The sequence below is a fragment of the Mirounga leonina genome, unplaced genomic scaffold (genome assembly GCF_011800145.1).
Source record: "Mirounga leonina isolate KUSES-001 unplaced genomic scaffold, KU_Mleo_1.0 Mir_114, whole genome shotgun sequence".
Lineage (NCBI taxonomy): Eukaryota > Metazoa > Chordata > Mammalia > Carnivora > Phocidae > Mirounga > Mirounga leonina.
Window position 1 is genome coordinate 22,458,913 of NW_023270265.1, and position 22,905 is coordinate 22,481,817.

The 22,905-nt window shown below is 41.5% G+C and overlaps 1 protein-coding gene across 2 annotated transcripts in view; it reads left to right on the forward strand.

The window, feature by feature from the left end:
• ENTPD1 (ectonucleoside triphosphate diphosphohydrolase 1) overlaps positions 1-22,905 on the forward strand; it is a 94,410-nt gene that overhangs the window by 29,339 nt on the left and 42,166 nt on the right. For both annotated transcript variants that reach the window (XM_035025870.1, XM_035025878.1), the window contains exon 2: positions 20,596-20,723. In XM_035025870.1, the coding sequence (XP_034881761.1) occupies positions 20,596-20,723 (128 nt within the window). The remainder of the gene's footprint in view (positions 1-20,595; positions 20,724-22,905) is intronic.

Sequence of the window (22,905 nt, forward strand, 5' to 3'; positions counted from 1 at the left end):
TACTTTAAAGCAAATCCCAGTTATTATATCATTTGTAAGTACTTCACTATGAGAAAAATGTATAACATACAACAGGATGAGAAAGATGTATAACAAAATCTTTCATGGTATGTTTAAAGATGAGTTGGATCAACATGGACTGGATAAGAATGAACTTAGAGGATTGGCATTAATGTGAATCACGGCTAAATCATGTCAACAAATGGTTTGAGATCACCTTGAGGCAAGGTTAGGGGAATATACCACAAAGTTCTGTCCTTGTGTTCCGGAACCTGGACTGGATTTCCTGATGGAAGAACCAAGTGGCACCTGGACATCTTGGAGGACAGGTTTATTTAACGCCGGTGGGCTCAGAGGAGAGTGGTCTCCAAAGGCCGAGCACAAAGGGGGCAATTTATACACTTCTACTTCCGCATACTTGGCACTTTTGGCACGTGCATGAAGCGGGGCAGGGAGAAGAACCTGGAAGAGCCCTGGGGCAATGACTGGGACTCTTGCTGGCTCAGTGGGCCATCTTAGGACACAGATTTTCCTTATCAGTTGTCACAGTCTTATTTGGCACATTTTATCAATGATTTGGATGAAACCATTGGAAGCATGGTTAGCAAATTGGCCAAAAATACATAGCTTTTAGTGAGAGTGCAGTATATTACATGAAAGATTTCAGTATTATCAAACTGGAAAGATGGGCTGGAGCTACAGGCTGACATTTAAATGATACACACAGAGAGAGAATCCTGACTTGGAGATTATTTGAAAAAGATCTATAGGTTTTACTGGACCGCAATTCTCAATATGAGTATCTAAAATAACTAGTCATATTAGGTGGCATCAATTAAAGTTAACTTTCCAGATAAAGGACGTAATAACTTCACTCTCTCTGCAGTATTATCCTCAGTTCATAGCAGTGTGTTTTGAGAGCAATATTAACAAACTGGAGGACATCTAGTGGTGGGTAACTAGGGTGACATGAGATCTAACTATCATGATATGTAAAGAATGGTTAATGGAACTGGGGCTATTTATCCTCAAGAATGGGAAACTGGAGGATGGGATTTGTATACTGGCTATCTTTGAGGATTTGGAAGGAAATTTGTTAATGTAGAAGAAGTAAACATACTGCATTGTGTTGTAGCTTAAAGCTGAGGTCAATGGGTGGGAGTTAGAATGAAACAAAATTTGGATCGTGGTAAGAGCTTCCTAGCAATTACAAATGTCTGGCAATGGCCTGGACTACATGGATGTGCACTTCTTTCAGTGGAGAAGGATACTGCAAAGGTTAAATAGCCAGCTTTTGAGAATTCCGTAGAAGTAGGTTTGCTGCTTAGAAGAAGTTCGAAACCTTGGCTGCACATTAGAATCACCCGAAGGGCTTTAAAAATGACCAGTGCCTGAGCCCTGTCCCCAATTCTGATTCGGTTGCTCTGGATGGGATTGAAAAAAGTCTCAGGTGATTCTCCTGTAAAATTGGGGCTGGGAACCTTGGAGTGTGTGGACTCTAGGATTCTTTCCACTTAGAGATTTTTTTGATCTGAAAAAGACGTACCACATTCACAGCATATTAAAAAGTCCAAAATGGTGGAAAGCCTGAAGATGACAGTGAAATCAACTACAAAACTGAGCTCAGGGAAGGAAAGAGAATTGTTTAAGTGAGACTAAAAGTGCCAGAGGTTACGAGGAGAGACTGCATCTTAGAAGGGGGGTGCCTGTGTCTTCAGGAAAAAGGTAGGAATGAGGCTGAGTGGGAATGGTAGAGGGGAAGAAAGCATGACTGAAGAATGTGGGGGTCTGAAGAAGATGCCAAATCCAGGATAGTCCCAGGCAAACTGGGATGGTTGGTCACCCTAAGAAGGCTCCACAGGCCCCTGAATGAGGTTAGTACAGGAAACGTTTTGTTATCCTAGTCCCTCCCCCTGCAGAGTGAAGCTGTGTATGTTGGTTTTTTTTTTTAAGATTTTATTTATTTATTTGACAGAGAGAGACACAGCGAGAGAGGGAACACAAGCAGGGGGAGTGGGAGAGGGAGAAGCAGGCTCCCCGCTGAGCAGGGAGCCTGATGCAGGGCTTGATCCCAGGACCCTGGGATCATGACCTGAGCTGAAGGCAGACACTTAACAAGTGAAGCCACCCAGGTGCCCCTAAAACTGTGTTTTGTATACACCTGAGTGCCTCACATTGGCACAGTGAACAACAGGAGAGGTTACAATTCATGCTCCTCTAGCTGTTGTTCCAGTGATGGGGACTTGCTTGCTCGCTGGGCATCTTGTCAGGGTGCACCCCCTTTGGGGTGCCTGGGAATCCCTTACCCTACCTCTCTCTGAAGCTCCTGCTGAAACCTCTTAGAGATTTTGAAGCTTGTTTCTTTGAAGAGCTTCTTAGTAGTTCTCTCACTGTTATTTCAATCCCCCTCCCACCATGGTGTTAAATAGTCTTGAAGGTGACTTCACGAAGCTAGCTGGCTTCAGAGAGAGTGCAAGGTCTACCTTTAAAAACTAGGCTAGACACATGCAGAAGAATGAAACCGGGCCATTCCCTATACCATACACAAAAATAGACTCAAAATGGATGAAAGACCTAAATGTGAGACAGGAATCCATCAAAATCCTGGAGGAAAACACAGGCAGCCCTCTTTGACCTTGGCCACAGCAACTTCTTGCTACACACGTCTCCAAAGAAACAAAGGCAAAAATGAACTAGTGGGGCTTCATCAAGATAAAAAGCTTTTGCACAGCAAAGGAAGCAGTCGACAAAACCAAAAGACACCAGACAGAATGGGAGAAGATATTTGCAAATGACATATCAGATAAAGGGCTAGTATCCAAAATCTATAAAGAACTTATCAAACTCAACACCCAAAGAACAAATAATCCAATCAAGAAATGGGTAGAAGACATGAACAGACATTTCTCCAAAGAAGACATCCAAATGGCCAATAGACACATGAAAAAATGCTCAACATCGCTTGGCATCAGGGAAATACAAATCAAAACCACCATGAGATACCACCTCACACCAGTCAGAATGGCTGAAATTAACAAGTCAGGAAATGACAGATGTTGGCGGGGATGCAGAGAAAGGGGAACCCTCCTACGCTGTTGGTGGGAATGCAAGCTGGTGCAGCTACTCTGGAAAACAGTATGGAGCTTCCTCAGAAAGTTGAAAATAGAGCTACTGTATGACCCAGCAATTGTACTACTGGGTATTTACCCAAAAAATCCAAATGTAGTGATCCGAAGGGGCACGTGCACCCCAATGTTTATAGCAGCAATGTCTGCACTAGCCAAACTATGGAAAGAGCCCAGATGTCCATCGAGAGATGAACGGATTAAGGAGATGTGGTACACACACACACACACACACAATGGAATATTAGTCATCAAAAAAATGAAATCTTGCCATTTGCAATGACGTGGATGGAACTAGAGGGTATTATGCTAAGCAAAATAAGTCAACCAGAGAAAGAAAATTATCATATGATTTCACTCATTTGTGGAATTAAAGAAACAAAGCAGAGGATCATAGGGGAAGAGAGGAAAAAATGAAACAAGACAAAACCAGAGAGGGAGACAAACCATAAGAGACTCTTAATCATAGGAAACAAACTGAGGGTTGCTGGAGGGGAGGGGGTTGAGGGATGGGTAACTGGGTGATAGGCATTAAGGAGAGCACGTGATGTAATGACCACTGGGTATTATGTAAGACTGATGAATTACAGACCTGTACCTCTGAAACCAATATACATTATATGTTAATTAGTTGAATTTAAATAATTAAAAAAACCCTAGGCTAGAGGTGGCTGAGGGATGGCCTATTAGGAACAGGCTAGGGGCATGCAGCCTCCACATACTTTCACAATATCTTTCTCATAAAAAGAGAAGTATGGGTGGGATATGTTGAGTTGTTTGCAAAAATAGCACAGAGAAAATCCTCTGAAATCATAAGAGACGTGCCATGGTCGTGCTTTAAATATAAAGAATAAATTGTATAGTCTTCACTCACTGTATCCCTGGAAGGCCTCACAAGTTCTCTGCTCTTTTTTTTTTTTTTTTTAATATCAGTCATTAACTAGGAAGTAGTTAAAGTGCATTATGAATTAAAGCAGTAGTTTTCCAAGTATGGTCCCTGGACCAGCAGCAGCAGTATTACCTGGCAACTTGTTAGAAATGCAAATTCTCTGGCCTTAACGCAGATGTAGTGAATCAGAAACTCTGAGGACAGAGTCCAGCAGCTTTGTTTTAACAAGCCTCCGAGGTGATTCTGAGCAGGTTTATGGTTGAGAACTGGATTACAGAAACTGTGTCTTTAAAAGGTTCTCTAAAGGATTTGTCCAGAGCCTGCTCTTTGACACAGGGCTGAACTCGAAGACTGCAAACCGAAGCAACTTCAGTTCTAACCACTGAGCCAGGGTGGGGAGTGGGGTTGACATTTGCTTAGTATAATAGATCATGTGATAGGAGAGAAAAACTAACAGGGAAGAGTAAAATCAACTAGAATCAGAGTGACAAAACAATGGCCAATCCAATTAATTCATGTCATTACGAAATTACAAAGTCATTATTCAAGTGACTATAATTAATCATACTACATAAAAAGGAATTGTATAATATGAACTGAATTTTTAAATATGCTGTATTTTGTTTCACCTTGGAGATGTGGCTTATTGTGAGAACATTATGTCTAGTAGGTTCTAGTAGGTTCCTTAATTAAAGCTCTATGTTGACAGGAAAATAGAAACTCGCTGAATTTTAAGAAGAGAATTTGGGTGCTATAGGTTTATTTTCTTGCAGTTAGGTAGTAAAGAATCACAGATAACAAAAATGTGAAAAAATTATGATCATAATCATAACCATATCAGCCATAACAATAACAATCACAACTACCATTTACTGAGTGCCTACTGTGTGCTTGGCACTAGGGATGAAGTTGTGGATAAGCCGACTTGGTCCTTGCCCTCCGAACCAGTGGTTCCCAACCTTGGCTGCACGTTGGATGCACCAGGGAGCCATTAAATAACAGCAACGTCCAGGCCCCACCTCTCACTTTTCTGATTTAATTAGTCTGGGGTGGAACTCAGGAGTTGGTATTTTCATAGAGTTCTCCAGTGAATCTAGTATATAGCCAGAATTGAGGCTGGTGTGATGGAAGACCCAAGAGTGGAGATAAATAATTACGAAGCTTTAAGTGATAGAAAAAGTTTAGAGTGCCGTGCAGAGTGCCAGCTAGTGTGGAGTTCATAGAAGGGGTCTCTGAGGCGTCCTTGAGGAAGTGACTTTCAGTTGGGATCTCAAGGCTGAGTAAAAAATAGCTAAACAAAGGGAGTGGGAGGAAAATGTTCTAGGCAGAATAAAAAAATTGTGCTTGGGGGCTGCAGCAGGGGCAGAGTGGTGCAGTGAGGCTGAAGGGAGGCAGAGTGAGGGGAGGGTGGTGATAAGAGAGGCTGGAAGCCCGGGAGGGTAGAGCATGTGGGACCTATGGTATACAAGAAGGGCTTTGGCTTTTATTCAAAAGCTCTGAAGTGTTTGAAGTAACTAGTGGGTGATGTGATCATACAGGCACTTTGAAAAGATCACTCTGGCTTTAATGTGGAAACTAAATTGTTGAGAGGCAAAAGTGGATGCAGGGAGATAAGTTAGGAGCCTGCTATGGGAGGTGGTGGTAGTTGGACGAGGGAGGCAGCAGTGTGATGGAAGGAGATGAGTAGGCATCAGAATCTTTGGGAAGCAGGACCCAGGACAACACACAAGGTCTCAGAAATATTTCCTGAATGAGTGTGTTGCTTGGATGTGAAGGATGAGGGTGAAAAAGAAATTGAGGATGATGCTGTTGTTCTTGATATCACAAATGGATGAGTTGTGGAGATGTTCACTGAGCTATGGATGTTGAACTGTGGGAAGCTGGAGGAGGACCAGGTTTGGGGAAGGCGGGGGGAAGCATGCATTCTGTTTGGATTGAATAGGCTTGAGGTATCTATGAGTCATCCAAGCTTAAAGGGCAAGGAGGCAGCTGTAAATTAAAGAATACATGTTTCTGGACTAAATAGAAGTTAGACTATTTCCCACATATGGACAGTAGTAACTGAGGCCACAGGGCGAATTGGGATCACTCTAATCACTCTTTTCATACAAAGCTCACTACATCTTCACATCAGCTTCCCAAAGTAAGTGATAGATGTTTTAAAAACTTTAGTCTAGAAAATGAAGATTTAGAAAGTTAAGTAACTTGCCCAAGTCAAACAGCTAGTAAGAGTCAGGGTTGAGAGTCCATCCTATGAGATTATTACATACTCATAAATAAGAAGATGCATTACTACTTAATCATACCGTAACCTCTCTTTAATCAGAATGACTCATTCCCAGAGACAATGTAGAGTTCACTGTCTGTGCTTAGAAAGAACTAGCTAAATGTGGAGTTCCTTCTATTATAAACCTATCATTCGGGGCTATTATTCTTTGTAATTCAGTGGGAAAATATTCCATGGAGTTTATGACTAAGCCCTGGGATCCAGATTTGGGATTTACTACCCAAACATTTGTCCTCTTGCTTCCTACAGTACATGCAGACTAAAGCTGAGGTTTCCTGGCAGCTCACTAGAAAGAGAACCATGGAGTTGAGAAGTTGAGACACATTTGAAATAATCAAGTCCCCTACCCCTTTTCTTGATGGAAAACATTGTATACTAAAAATTCAAATCAATCTTATCCATTCATTTATTCAGCAGACATATGGAGTACTGACATAGGCCAGACCCCTTTGCTGGTTTCTGGAGATCTAAAAGATACACTATGTTCTCAAAGCACTTGTTCTCATGGAGAACACTGACACAGGCTAAAGGCCATTGCAGCACTGTGGGCAGGTGCCATGAGACAGATGCAAAGGAGGGTATTTATATTTTATCCATCATTAGAGGAGGGGCAAGAGGCTTTCTGGAAGACTTTCTGGAAACAATGACACATAAACTGCTTATTCTCAGCCTTAATTTCCTCATAAGGTAGAGTTACAAGAAGGGAGGAAGGAAGAGTGTTTTAGGCAGAAGTAAGAAGCAGAAACATTGTGCAAGGCATGAGGATATGAAAAAGAAGGGCCACCTTGAATTGTACCTGGGGACATGTACACAAAATTGTTGTTAAAGAGTGTTACTTTTATTTTGAGACACATTGCTCAGAGAATCAGAAGTTCACACTGGTAGGGCTGTAGAATCAGGTTTGCATTTTTAGGATGATCATGCTAGCTCTGAAGTAGAGAATGAATTGGAAGGGAAAGAGCCCAGATGTGGGAGCCTTTCCGAAAGCTGTCGTAGGAGTCTGGGCAAGGAATAAGGAGATAAATGAAAGGATTTGAGAGCTATTTAGTGGGTAGAATCAATAAAACTTAGAGGTTTTTGTTTGTTTGTTTGTTTTTGAGTTTGATTGGAGGGGGAAGGAGGAGTTTAGGGAGACTGGTGGCATGGTGGTGACCTTCACGGAGCAGATTATGCAGAAAAATTAGGAAAGAAAAAGTTAAGTTTTATTTATTTATTTATTTTTAAAGATTTATTTATTTATTTGAGAGATCGAGAAAGTACATGAGAGGGGGTAGGGTCAGAGGGAGAAGCAGACTCCCTGCCGAGCAGGGAGCCCGATGCGGGACTCGATTCAGGGACTCCAGGATCATGACCTGAGCCGAAGGCAGTCGCTCAACCAACTGAGCCACCCAGGTGCCCCAAAAGTTAAGTTTTAGACATGGTGATTTTGGTTGTAGAACATCAAAGCAAGTATGTCCAGTAGGTGACTAGAATTATAGATTTGGAGGTCAAGAGAAAGTTCTGGACTGGAAATAGAGATGAGAGCATCATCACCATAGAGATTAGGGAGTCATTTTCATACAGATTAGGGAGTCATCACCATTGAGTTGGAAATATGTGTATGAAATGAGATGAACCAGGGTTCCAAGATGGAGCACTGTGGAACGTTCCTATTTAAAAGGTATGATGAGAAGAGAAGCCAGCAAAGCAGGGGTCAGATAAATAGGAGGACTATTACAAGAGCCTGGTGTTATGGAAGCCAAGAAAGAAGAGACTGTATGTAGTAGGAAATTAACTGTGTCAAATTCTATAGGAAATGCAAATACTGAAAAGCATCCATTGGCTATTTCTGTGAGTGGCTTTAGTGGACTGGTGGGACAGAAGCCAGGTGTGGTAGATCAAGGAGGGATGCATTGTGAGGAGGTGGAATTTAGGAATACATGGAGTATAAGGAGGAAAAAAAACAAGTTAGAGGAAGTCAGAGCTTAAGAACTGCTGTGGCCTGAGTCAGCTCACTGGGGATGCTGGAGGGGGAGAGCTGAATGCTAGAGAAGTAGAATGAACATACCAGTTTCATAGAAAGTTCTAAGAAGAGAGGAAGTGGCCTTTCCCCACCCAGTCCTGAGAGAATAGGTGGAGGGTGGGCCTAATAGTGTCTTTGTTATCTAAACTATCCCATCCTTAAAGATGGGTCTACCAGTGTGTCATTCCCAGAGGTCAGTTCTATGCAACAAAGACTTTCCCAGAAGGTGGAGTAAAATTTTCCTCTTCAACTCATGTGTTCCCCAGAGCCTTTGGGTTTGCAGGAATTTCTGTAAAGAATTTGAACTATTTTAGCCATCATTTCCAAGGACCCTAACGTATGTTTCCTTTTGTGTGGAATCCTGAGCTTTTGCTGAGGTGGAGACACTTTCCCTTCCACTCAGAACAATATTATAATTCCAAAGAAAATAAGGCATATGGAATCACTCTTGTCTGCTTTGGCCCCCCAAGTCTGTGTCCTTCTTTGGCTGTACCCCTCCTACCTCTGTGTGTCTGAGCAAGTAAAATAGCAGACTGTCTGGCTGGGAGCAAGAAGTGCATGGAATGTGCTGCACACATTGCTCTTGTGGTCTCCACATTGCATAGTATTCTACAGGTGGCCTCTGTCTTTAAGGGAAAGACAATCTATTTCACCTAGTGGAATAAAAAGAATGAGAATCCTATGAAACTAAACATGCAAATGATGAGTATATAAGGCATAATAACCACTTATTGTTTAATGATGATCAGCTTATTTTTACCCTGTTTGAAAAATCATGGCAATTGGGGCGCCTGGGTGGCTCAGTTGTTAAGTGTCTGCCTTCGGCTCAGGTCAAGATCCTGGTCCTTGATCAAGCCCCGCATTGGGCTTCCTGCTCGGCGGGCAGCCTGCTTCTCCCTCTCCCACTCCCCCTGCTTGTGTTCCCTCTCTCGCTGTGTCTTTCTCTGTCAAATTTAAAAAAAGAAAGAAAAATCATGGCAAGACAGCTCAGTGGACATGAAATCACAGTTGGGGGAGTTAGTCTTGTTATCTTAGAGAGGACATCCTTCGTTACTCTGGAGAAAGAACTTTCAGGGAAATGGCATACTTGATTCCATGGGCCAAGGCATCTTTACCCCTAGACCATGCTAGAGACACACACCACACTGTCCACTTCTTTTAGTTGCCTTTCCACTCCATGCAGATGACCCCCCTCATCGTATTTACACATCCTCTCTTCACTCAGCGTGCAAAACTGAGTAGGACACTACATTCTTAGTGTATTCTGGATTTGAGGAAATACTCAAGTCACAGTGATGCAGGCAAGACATTTGTGTTCAAAGCCGACAGGCAAGAAAGGATTCTTGATACGTCTTTGGTACAAAAAGGTGGTTTTATGAAAGTATGGGACAGGACCTGTGGGCAGAACAAGCTGCACCAGGGTCATGGGGAGGGGCCCATTATATACTTTCAAGTTGGGTGGGAGTTAGGGATAGCAGAAGCCTCCCAGGTATTTTGAAAACAAGGTTTCCAGGGTCCTGAGGGGGCTAGCTATTGTTAGGAAAAGATCATTTATTACTGTTTAGTAAAAACTCAGTCATGAGACTCTTCAGATGTGTATCAGTGGGTCATATGCTTGGAAGATGATTGCCAACATGTATCTTAGGGGGTAGAGATAAAGGAAGTTTCCAAAGGAATTTTTTTTTTAAAGATTTTATTTATTTATTTGACAGAGAGAGCACAAGCAGAGGGAGCAGCAGCAGAGGGAGAGGGAGAAGCAGACTCCCTGCTGAGCAGGGAGCCCGATGCGAGGCTCGATCCCAGGACCCTGGGATCATGACCTGAGCCGAAGGCAGACGCTTAACCGACTGAGGCACCCAGGCGTCCCCCAAAGGAATTTTTATATGTTAAAGTAGACTTACAGGATCCTGGGGATTGGGCTAAGATTGCCTTTTGCCCTTAGCGAAGTATTAACATTGAGGCAGCTGAGTTCCTAGAGGAATGTCACTCTGCCTGGTTCAAGGACTTGTCAATGGGCTGTAGGTAGTAAGGACATTTAATAATTTTTCTTCTGCCTTTGTTTCCCACATCAACAGGACTGAACAGACATTTTTAAAAAAGTGTGGGCAGTGTTGGTAGGAGCTGCTCTCATCTGTTATGTGTTGATCTTACTAGTTTTGCTCTAGGAGGACACCCCTTTCTCCAAGGTCCAGGGACCTTTCTTTAACCCTTCCTTCCTTCCACCACACTAAATGAGTACAGAAAATAAGCTAAAAAATCTAGGGGATTTTTAGATTGTCCTTCCCAAATATCAATTGTGTCTGTTAAACCCTTGACAGGAAGTAGATACTGATCAACTTAAGGTTGAGTTCTCATGTAAGTATCTAAAGTGCAAATACTCTGTGTTGATCTTAGTTAAAGAGAAAGAGCCAGCTGTTCAGTTACTGAGGATCTATGACAAAGTTACCATGGGCATTTAGAAACTTGACTGTATCTCATCCAGAGAGCTCTTCCCTCTTGTTTTGTTACATAACAGCAGAGGTGCCTGAGAGGAGATGCCAAATTTCCCTCAGAATAAAGCTCCGAATCCACCCAAAGTCTGGCCCAGTGACACCTGATGATTCTGCCCCAAAGAATGCAAAAGAGATTACACTGACCTAGGAAGAATGAATGAGTGGGTACCCAGAGATGGCTGCTTGGCCTTATCAGGTTGGTGAGTGGATAGAAGGGTGGCAGAGTGGGCAGAGAATCAGCAAAGTCAGCATCAAACTACCATCAAACATACCAAACTTTCTATTTACCCATTCTCTACCTTCTGGGTTCCCAATGTCTTTGCCCCTTTACTCCAAACTGGAAACCCTCTGTAAATTTTTCTTCTTCAGCACAAAGCCTTTGGGTTTTTAGGAATTTCTATTAAGAATTTTAAATTATTCAGAGAATCAGTAAGGAAGGAAGGAGGGAAGGGAGAAAGGAAGGAGGAGAAAGGAGGGAGGGGAAAAAGGGAGAGAGTAAGGATGGTCACGTGGTAAAATATTTTAAGAATTGCTCGGTGCAGAAGGGAATCAACATGCAAGCCTGGGACTTCTATCCTTGAGGGGACATGCTTGCTGGGTTAGCCCTTGGATGTGTCTGGATTTCAGAAGGGTTCTCACCATTCTGAGGATTGGTGGGGATGGCTCACTGTGTTTGGACTGTGCAGGTAGTGAGGTTTGTGCTGGGTACCTGCTTTCCTTCTGAGAGTGGAATATTGCTGAATGCTGAATGGAAGGTGCCTTTGTAGCTGCCCCCCAGTGAAATCCCTGGGCACCGGGTCTCTGGTGAGCTTCCCTGATAGACAATATTTCACATGTGTTGTCCCAACTCACTGCTGGGGGAATTAAGTATGTCCTGTGGTCTCCACTGGGAGAAGACCCTTGAAAGCTTGTGCCTGGTTTCCTCCAGACTTAGTCCCATGCTTTTTTTCCCTCTTAGCTGATGCTTCATATCCTTTCCCTGTAATAAATCTTAGTTGTGAGTATGACCATATGCTGAGTCCTGAGTCCTAGTGAATCCATCCATAGTCTTCTAGAGATGTCTATGCCTTTACCCAATGAGAACACACTGTATATATTATTTCACATTTTGCTTTTCACATATAAGATATTTCAAAGACAGTCTGCATCAACATTCATAAATCAAAATCTTTTTCATGTCTGCATAGTATTATCTATAGTGTATTACAATTTATATATCCAGACCCCAATTAATGGACCTTTAGTCATTTTTAGTCTAGCTATTACAAATAATGCTGCACCAAACATCCCTATACGTGCATCTTTTTATATATTCATAAGTATTATCAGGAGGTTAAATCTTCAGGAGTAGAATTCTTGGGTCAAAGGATATATGTACTTTACTCTTTCATAGGTATTACAAAGTTGCCACCCACCAAAGAGGTTATATGAATTTTTACTCCCACCAACATGTAGGAAATGCCTGTTTCCCCACATCATTGTTGATAAATAGAATTTCTTTACTGAATTTCCTTCCTGAAAATTCACCCTCCTTAGATGTACAGTTCTATGGATTTTAACAAATGTATATAGTCATCTAACTACCATCACAATCAAAATATAGAGTATTTCCATGATCTCTGAAAGTTCCCTTGTGATCTTTGGTAGTCAGTCCTCTGTCTCTGAACCTCCACCCACTGGTCTGATTTCTGTCCTTAGTTTTGCCTTTTCCAGAATGTCATATAAATGAAGTCATGCAGTATATAACCTTTTGAGTCTGGCTTCTTTCACTTAGTATAATGCTTTTGAGATTCATCCATGTTGTGGCAATTACCAGTAGTTTATTCCTTTTTTGTTGCTAACTAGAATTCCACTGTATGGTTGTGTCACAATTTGGGTACATTCACTTGTTGATGGGCATATGGGTTATTTGGGTTATTTTGAGTTTTGTGTAGGCATATGTCTTAACTTTCCTTGGATAAATCCCTAAGAGTGGGATTGCCTGGTCATATGGCAAGTATATGCTTAACTTCATGAGAGACTGCCAAACTCTTTCCAAAGTGGCTGTGCCATTTTGCATCCCCAGTAGCAACATATGAGAGTTCCATTTGCTCCACATCCTTGACAACATTTGGTATTGTCAGTATTTTTTTTTAAATTTTGGCCATTCTAATAAGTATGTAGTAATATTATACATTTATCAAATTTAAAAAAACTTTGCTATTCTGGTAAGTGATAAAAGCTATCTCATTTTTTCATTTAATTTCTTTAATTAAGGACATTACAATACACTTAATATGTTAAGAATATATGTTTTTCTTCAAATTGCCTATTCATGTTTTTTGCTTATTTTCCCATTAGGTAGGTTGATCATATTCTTAATGATTTTTAATGACTCTATATGTTAAGGAAACCAACTGGTTCATAGTTGTTGCAAACATTTTCCTTAGTTTGTAATTTTTTACTTTTTAAAAAATTTTATTTTATTATGTTATGTTAATCATCATACATTATATACATTACAAATGGTGTTGGGAAAATTGGACAGCCACATGCAGAAGAATGAAATTGGACCATTTCCTTACACCACACACAAAAATAGACTCAAAATAGATGAAAGACCTAAATGTGAGACAGGATCCCATCAAAATCCTAGAGGAGAACACAGGCAGCAACCTCTACGACCTCAGCCGCAGCAACTTCTTCCTAGAAACATTGCCAAAGGCAAGGGAAGCAAGGGCAAAAATGAACTAGTGGGACTTCATCAAGATAAAAAGCTTTTGCACAGCAAAGGAAACAGTCGACAAAACCAAAAGACACCAGACAGAATGGGAGAAGATATTTGCAAATGACATATCAGATAAAGGGCTAGTATCCAAAATCTATAAAGAACTTATCAAACTCAACACCCAAAGAACAAATAATCCAATCAAGAAATGGGTAGAAGACATGAACAGACATTTCTCCAAAGAAGACATCCAAATGGCCAATAGACACATGAAAAAATGCTCAACATCGCTTGGCACCAGGGAAATCCAAATCAAAACTTCAATGAGATACCACCTCACACCAGTCAGAATGGCTAAAATTAACAAGTCAGGAAATGACAGATGTTGGCGAGGATGCAGAGAAAGGGGAACCCTCCTATATGGTTGGTGGGAATGCAAGCTGGTGTAGCCACCCTGGAAAACAGTATGGAGTTTCCTCAAAAAGTTGAAAATAGAGCTACCGTATGACCCAGCAATTGTACTACTGGGTATTTACCCCAAAGATACAAATGTAGTGATCCGAAGGGGTACGTGCACCCCAATGTTTATAGCAGCAATGTCCACAATAGCCAAACTATGGAAAGAACCCAGATGTCCACTGACAGATGAATGAATAAAGAAGATGTGATATATATACACAATGGAATATTATGCAGCCATCAAAAGGAATGAAATCTTGCCATTTGCAACAATGTGGATAGAACTAGAGGGTATTATGCTAAGCGAAATAAGTCAATCAGAGAAAGACATGTATCATATGATCTCACTGATATGAGGAATTCTTAATCTCAGGAAACAAACTGAGGGTTGCTGGAATGGTGGGGGGTGGGAGGTATGGGGTGGCTGGGTGACAGACATTGGGGAGGGTATGTGCTATGGTGAGTGCTGTGAATTGTGTAAGACTGATGAATCACAGACCTGTACCTCTGAAACAAATAATACATTATATGTTAAAAAAAAAAAAAAAAAAGAAGATAGTAGGAAGGGAAAAATGAAGGGGGGGAAACCGGAGGGGGAGATGAACCATGAGAGACTATGGACTCTGAGAAACAAATTGTAATTTTTTACCTTTTTAATAGCATATTTTGCTGCAGAAATATTTTTATGTTTTATATTAAATATATCTCATGGTGCAAAGATGTGGAAGTACAAATGAGAGAATTTATGAATGGAAGGTATAGAACACAGGGGACTATAAGGCCAGGCAACCTGGGTGAGTCAGTTTGCCCCACCTTGGCTGCGACCCTCATACTAGTGATATGTGGCCAGTACAGATTTTCTTAGTCTGTCTCACTGGCTACAAAGAACCAAAGCTTATTGACAAATGCAGCTGCTTTGAGAAAGGGTAGAATCTTGAGGGTGCAATTCTTCGATTCAGATGTGGAAGAGGATTCATTTAGTGGGAGCAATGTACTTACTGCAGAGACCATCAATACATGAGATTGTTACGCGTGTTGGCTGGGACACAGGGAATTCCTGTCTGCAGTCTCAGTGATATTTTGCTGGAAACAACCCTCCTCCTTGCCAGCCCTATACTTGAATATGGAATTCCATGATGACCACAAAGACTTATTGTGCTCCATGCAGTCTATGGGCAAAATAATGCAGGAGAAGCCAGAAGGGGTATGGGTGAGGAGGTAGATGGTATGGTGGGAGGAAGTAAGGAGAACGAGAGTGAGGAAGGGACTCCTTTGCTTCCTTGTTTCCCACACACAGAGCCCCTGTTGGCATTTGATTTTTGCAGTCATTAACATTTTTAGAGTCAGGCATACCAAGTGCAAAGTCAGTTACTTGCTGCTAATCTGAAAAGAGCACAGCTCACAGCAAGAACTGTGGGGTGGGGAGCATGGGATCGGCAGAATCTGATTTGCAGGAAGAGCTTGTTCTGCACCCCTACTCCCATTTCCACTGCCTGGTATCCCTAGATGGGCTCATCCCACCCAAAGCTGAATCTCTGAAGGGGTTCACTCAGGATCAGCCAGGCTACTTTGTTAAGATAAATGCACTCCTTTTCTAAAGAGCTGTGAACTGAGATTAACAAGCTAATTAACATTTCAAAGAGTAGGAATAAAAGATCATAAATAAAAGCAAATGACTTCCTCTGAAGTCTGTGGTTCAAGAGATCAGTGGGACAGGATGTGGTTAATCTACTCAATTATCCATCTCTACCTCTCTTTCCATTCCATCTTCCACCTTTCCCTTCCCCTCTTATTCTGTCTTCTTGCACGTGTCTCCCAAGCCTGAGTAAATCATGTTTTCCCTCCCTCTCATTTGCCTTTTGCCCTTTAACTAACTGGCCTTGCAGTTTATTTTTAGCATTTGTGTATTTAGTGACATTGTACAGACTTCCTTGACTTAAAAACACAGGCAGGAAAAAACCCCACCAAGTTAAAGTGCTCTGTCCTCAAACTTGACTCTGGATTTATTAATTGGAAAAACATGGGTGGGGGTGTGAGATGGAGTAAGATCTTTCCATTTGAACAGAACTTGGGGTGAATTCTTTTGCATTGAGTCGAGGAACAAAGCTGAGTAATTTCTACACGTCCCTAAATGCAGAGCAATGGCTGAGGCAGTGGAGTGGGTGTGAGAGACCCAGATTGGATTCCTCTCTGCTGTTTGCAAGATGTATGACTTTGAGCAAGTCCCTTTACGTCTTGGGGAATTATAATGTCAGCCTCTGTTACTTAGCTCCAAGCTTCTATCATGGACCGAAGACTCTGTTTTAAAAGGTACAACATTGTCTGGTGTCATCTGTGACAACATCCCGACAACCCCTCCAGCCAAATCCTCAAAGTCAGTCACTTTTCACTTCTGGATGATGGAATTGGCTCCCACATACAGCACTATTACTGTGTGCCAGGCACTGTACTAAGCCTTGTCATGTGGTCCAGGATAGGGCAGTGGTTAAAAGCCTGGCCTCTGGGTCCAGAATACCTGTGCTTGCTTCTACATCAGTGTAACTCTGAGCAACTTCCTTAACCTGTGACTTAGTTTCCTCATCTGTAAAATGACAGTAATGAAGATGATAATAGTACCTATAATTCTGACCTTATTTAGAAAGGGTCTTTGCCAGTGTAATTAAAGATCTTGAGATGAGATCATTCTGGACTTTGGGTGGGCCCTAAATTCAATGACTAATGTCCTGATAAGAGAAAAGAGGGAAATGTGACATACACAGACATAGGGAGAAAGGCTGGATGCAGACAGTGATTAGAGAGATGCCCCCACAAGCCAAAGAATGCCAGCAGAAGCTGGAAGAGGCAAGAAAGGAATCATCTCCAGAGACTTTGGCCCTGCTGACACCTTGATTCTGGACTGCCAAAATTGTGAGAGAATAAATTTCTGTTGTTTTAAGTCATCAAGTTTGTGGTAGTTTGTTGTGGTAGCCCTAGGAAGCTGATGCAGATAATAGTACATCTACCTCCCAGGATTGTTGAGTTAAATGAGTGGTTATATTTAAAGTGCTAAGAGTACAAGGTGCCTGGGTGGCTCAGTCAGTTGAGCATCTGCCTTCGGCTTGGGTCATGATCCCAGGGTCCTGGGATCAAGTCCCGCATTGGGCTCCCTGCTCAGCAGGGAGTCTGCTTCTCCCTCTGCCTGCTGCCCCCTCTGCTTGTGCTCTCTCTCATATAAATAAATAAAATCTTTTAAAAAATAGAGTGCTAAGAGCAGAATCTGGAATACATGAAGTAAAATTTTAAGGTATTACATCTTTGGTATCATGAAGTGAGATAGCTGGGATTTCTCTGGCAGAATTTTGATCTTCACTTTAATAGGATGCTCTTATGTCTAGATGTCAGGATGACTGTATAAGAATCAAAAGATCATTTTTTCTTTTTTGTTCTTTTCCTCTGACATAGCTAATTGGCTTGAAATCAATCTGTTTTCTCAAAGCTTGGGTTTCCTTCAGTTTTGTCTCTCAGGTGAAGAGCTGAACTTTCTACCTGACTCTCACCTTAAATAGAAACATTTTCTCACTTGTCATATGAAAGGGAAAAAACGGGAGGGAAGTGGTAGTCTTAATTCTCCAGTATAGTGAGACAATTCAGAAGAAAACAAACACAACACTTTGCCATTAGATATTTTGATAAAAAGTGCTTCTTGAAATTGTTTTTGGAAATGCCATTTCACATTGTGTGATAGAAACCGAATTTCTGTTATCCACAAGGCAAATGAAGGGCTCTCAGGGAAGTAGGGGCGAGACAGTCACTGTGAATTTTCCATAACAGAATTTGACTATAGCAGTCATGGCATCTGAAAGAGCTCTGGGGACCAGAGAAGAGGGGGCAGTGACCTAAGTGGTTCCCTTTTTATAAGCACATCCCAGCTAAGTCCCCCCTGTACCCCCACATCTAGTGGTATGGCTAGTACCACCTCCTAAGAAGAGTCTGGCTTCCTGCATGTATAGGGCTTTTGAAAACTACCTGCCTTAAGCCATAGAAAATATGGTAGTATTTTAATTACTCTTCCCTGGTAATCTAGCCAGTTATATGAAAAACAAACTTAGCCATTATTATTATTATTATTTTATTTTTTTGGTAATAAAGCTTTTAAAAATTGTGTATGAAAAATTCCTAAAGTTTCTCTCCCATCTAAGTTCTTTTTCTCGTCATATCTGTAATAAGAATATGATGAAAGTCTTCAATATATTCTGATAATATGGATGTCATTGCAAAAGTTGGGCAAATGTGGAAAAGTATATTTCTAACTGTTCAGGAATAATAATGTTAGCAAATAATCTCATTAGGAAATGGAAGAGACAGAGTCATGTCAGGCTATTTCCCATCTCAGGGCTTTTGCAGCTGCTGTTCCCTCTTTCTGGAATGTTCTTACTCCTTCTCATAGCTGGTGTTTTCTCATTATCCAGGTCTCAGTCAAATGTCACCTTCTCGGAGAGGCTTTCCTGACCCTCAGTTGAATCCTTCACCCCAACTCTGCTGCATATCCCATTCCCTGGTTCTAATTTCCATTAAACTGCATAACATCCCTTAGTTTTAATTTCTTCTTAGTATGTATCATGACCTGGATTCACTAATTTATGACTTCTGTTCTGGCTTATTTATCTTCCCAGTCAGATTGTGAACTCCAAAGAGCAGGTATCTTGTTGGTCTTTGTCACTACTAAGATTAGTGTCCAAATAGATGTGGAAGGAAAATGAGGTAGCAAAATTGTCATATTTATGAAAACAACTAGATTTTTTTTTTAACAGCTTGAGGGAGTAAAGCATTCAAAATTCAATTAAAATAGAAACTGCTGCAATGTGCTGCCCTTGGATATTAGATTTGTAATTGTTCATCCAAAGTGCTGCTTGTTATGAGCTGTGTTTGTCAACAGCATCACTTTGGGAACTGAGGCAAGTAGTACCTAGGGCGATTCTTTTCCACATTCCAGAGCCCTGGCATCAAACAGGAGACTTCTGGTGTACCAGTTTCATCAGGATATTTTGGCTTCAAAGTATTAAAATCCAGACTCTAACTGGGTCAAAGCATAAGTCTCCTGGGAAGATTGGAGCAAGGATTATTCTTTTAGCAGTTCAAAATGGTATCAAATACTCAAGTTCTGTCCATCTCTCTGCTCTGCCATCACTGAATGTCATCTTATCCAGGCAGGGCAATGTCTGAGGAAGACGAGAATGCTGCCTTTCTTTTCCTAGACTTGCTCCAACAGACTTCCTCCAGGGTCTCATGGGCCCTTTTTGGGTACATATCCATTGTTGAACTAATCATTGGTGAGGGAATGAGATTGTGCACAACAATAAGGCCTGACCCTGAGCCAGGGTCTGGTGGGGTGGGGGGGCGTGGGTGGTGGTGGAGTGTATCCTTTTCCCATGAGGTGTGTGGACTGCTTGGGGAGTGGCAGTCATCTGAACAAAACTGAGGTTCTTTTGGGCGGGGAGAAGGAGGGGAAGTGCTGTATATTTCATCTATTGTTCCTATGTTTGGAAGGTAGCTAATGGTGTTGCTAAAACTTTTCTCCTAAATTTTGTACTGTTTGGTCTGATGAGTAAAGACTGGCTCAAGATTCTAGAGGTTGATGAGCAGACTGGAGACCCATACAGTTACAATCCTTTGGATTAAGTCCAAGCTTCTGCTCAAGAGCTTGCAGAAGAGCTCCTGTTTCAGCATGCAGTGGGGGCTACTGCTGTTCAAGAAGGAGACCTAGAGGGGGAGAGTCAGTTGGGCTCCTCTTTCAGCTGCTTTAGTCCCATGCCCTGTCTTTAGAGAAGTGCAATCTATTCTGCAGAGCCCATCTCATTCCATGTGTTTCTTTATTGCTTTATCCTATCCTTCTTCCCCAAAGCCTAAGAAAAAAGTTTAGGGATAGTTTGGGAAGTTGAGAGAGGAAGAGAGTGAGTTGTCAGAATGGAGGGCGTGGGGCAGCTTTCCATTTCTTGTTTATTTCTGCTATATGCTCTGTTTGTAATGATCAAAGTAACTTGTGCCTTTTATATAATTCTCTGCTTGGAGCTTTATTATGTTCCACAACAGGTTGAGACTAAGAATAGATGAGATAATGTGAATGTTGAAATGTTCACAACTCCACAGCCTCTACACCATTACCAATTACAACATATAAGTGTGGTTGAAATGCAAGGGGTATGTCAAGCCAGAAAATGGCATGGAATGTTGGGACTTTGATGTTTGATGATATATTCTGAATACTTTTTAACATCTTAAACATTTTGTGGTAGATTTGAAAAATGAGGGCAATCCTTTTTTGTTGTTGCTTGTACCCTCATAGACCGGTATGACCTATTAAACTGCCAATTTGGGATTCTTCCCTGTTCTCATTCCTTATGTGGTCATTGACCTAATTCTGTCCATTCTCCTTACCACAGGCACTAACTCAGTCTTGGCCCTTATCACAGGACAGACAAATCCTTTTGTTCTTGAATTATTTCCCTATTACTTTGCAAGTGTTGTATGGATAAAGATGAACTTTTACCTATCTTTGATGTCTTCAGATAGCTATCACAAGACCTTATGGAAAGTGGAGGAAAATCAATGTTTGTTGATTTCTTGTTGATATTTCCTTTTCTGCTTTTGGTTTTAGAGTCTGAACTGAAGAATTTTTGTTCCAGAAATATACTGATCATCCTTGGCTTCTCCTCTATCATGGCTGTGATTGCCTTGATTGCTGTGGGGCTGACCCAGAACAAACCATTGCCAGAAAATGTTAAGGTAACTCAAATCTGAGAGGTTCTGGCTGGAGTGCGGTGGGGGAGGGGAAAGGGGTTGTGGTAAATCAGAGCAAAACAGGAGGGGTGGAGGTTCTGGCAGCCCAGGAGCAAGTCAATATCCACTGAATTAGGGAGGTAAAATGGAATGATGCTCATTCTGGAAGAGGAAATGTCTTGAATCAATTAGTGGTAGGAAGATAATTGTCTTTATGCTTGTTAAGCAATAATTATTGTTACTACTTTAACAGAAACAAATACTTTATGGGGCGCCTGGGTGGCTCAGTCGTTAAGCGTCTGCCTTCGGCTCAGCTCATGATCCCAGGGTCCTGGGATCGAGCCCCACATTGGGCTCCCTGCTCCGCGGGAAGCCTGCTTCTCCCTCTCCTGCTCCCCCTGCTTGTGTTCCCTCTCTCGCTGTGTCTCTCTCTGTCAAATAAATAAAATCTTAAAAAAAAAAAAAAGAAACAAATACTTTATTCACTACATCCAGATATGTGCTGATACCATGTGGTGATATTTTGTGCTGATATTCTATGATCTAGCACTGTCTCTCCTTATTCATTGTTTCACTGTGGATGTGTCACAACATTGCACTCTTTGATCTTCTTAATCATTATTACTATCATGAAAATAATAAAATTTATTAGAGAACATTGTACAAAGCATTTTGAAAGTCAAAGATTGTGGAGAAGACTTGTTCCTCATCTTCAAAATATTAAGGAAAGTGGGGCGCCTGGGTGGCTCAGTTGTTAAGCGTCTGCCTTTGGCTCATGTCATGATGCCAGGGTCCTGGGATCCAGTCCCGCATTGGGCTCCCTGCTCAGCGGGAAGCCTGCTTCCCCTGCTTCCCACTTGCCCTGCTTCCCACTCCCCCTGCTTGTGTTCCCTCTCTCGCTGTGTTTCTCTTTCTGTCAAATAAATAAATAAATAAAATCTTAAAAAAACAAAAACAAAAAAAACCCCAAAATATTAAAGAAAGCAGCAAAATCCATGGGAAAAAAAAAACAGAGCACATACATGTATCAAATATAGTGATTTGAAATGAATTCATGGGTGGACAGATTTCTTGGAAATTTCCACATTTGAAGAGATAGTTAATATCATTAAAAATAATTAGGATCGGGGCACCTGGGTGGCTCAGTCATTAAGCGTCTGCCTTCGGCTCAGGTCATGATCCCAGGGTCCTGGGATCGAGCCCCACGTCGGGCTCCCTGCTCTGCGGGAAGTCTGCTTCTCCCTCTCCCACTCCCCCTGCTTGTGTTCCCTCTCTCACTGTGTCTCTCTCTGTCAAATAAATAAATAATAAAATCTTTAAAAAAAACATAAATAAAAATAATTAGGATCGTTAACTCTGCTGTGATTTCTGCTTCCTTTCAAATTCATCAAAGTAAAATTTCAAAGACATGAATATCTTACAAGTAGCTTGTAATATCATTATTTTAATCTGTTAATTAAAAAGCATGTGGAAAATTTAGATTTATGTTGTAAGTACACCATTTTAAACTTTCATTGAAATGAAATAAATGTATAAGTAAATAAATCTAAAAGGGCCCAGAATATGCCAATATGCTAATGTTGTACATATTGGCACATATGTACACATAGACGATGCCTTATCCAGAAGTTAACTTGACCATGGAGGCTCTGAAATACATGAGCAGAAGTTTATTTTCTTGTATTTGAAGATACTAAACTGTGAGACTGGAAAGATGGATGCATATGCCAGGCTTCTAAAACTTTTGCCACCCACCCAAATCAGTTGCTATATAGCGGAGGCCTGGAGTTACATCGGCATTCCTTTGCGACATGAACTCAACTCAGTGTTGCTGTGCACAGCAACCCCTTTGTCAGCTCAGAAGGCCGATATTATCTCCTTGTCAATGGTCTCTTGCCTTTTAATGTTGGGTGATGTTGGCTCTCTTGGCAAAACTTCACTCACAGTTGAAGCCTCGTGACATCTTGGTTCTGCTATTTGTTTATCAGCTGCTAAAGTCATGATTGCCTTCTTGATTTGACCTTTTTACATGTTCATTATTGCATCATTGGAGAGGGGCACTGCCTAGGAGGCAAAATCCATGACAGACTTGAGCTCTGTGTCCCCCGTGAATACTTCTGGTCATGGGTGACCTTCCTGCATTCACAGTGGTCATCATTGACTCTGTTGTGATTCTGTGTTGTGTTGG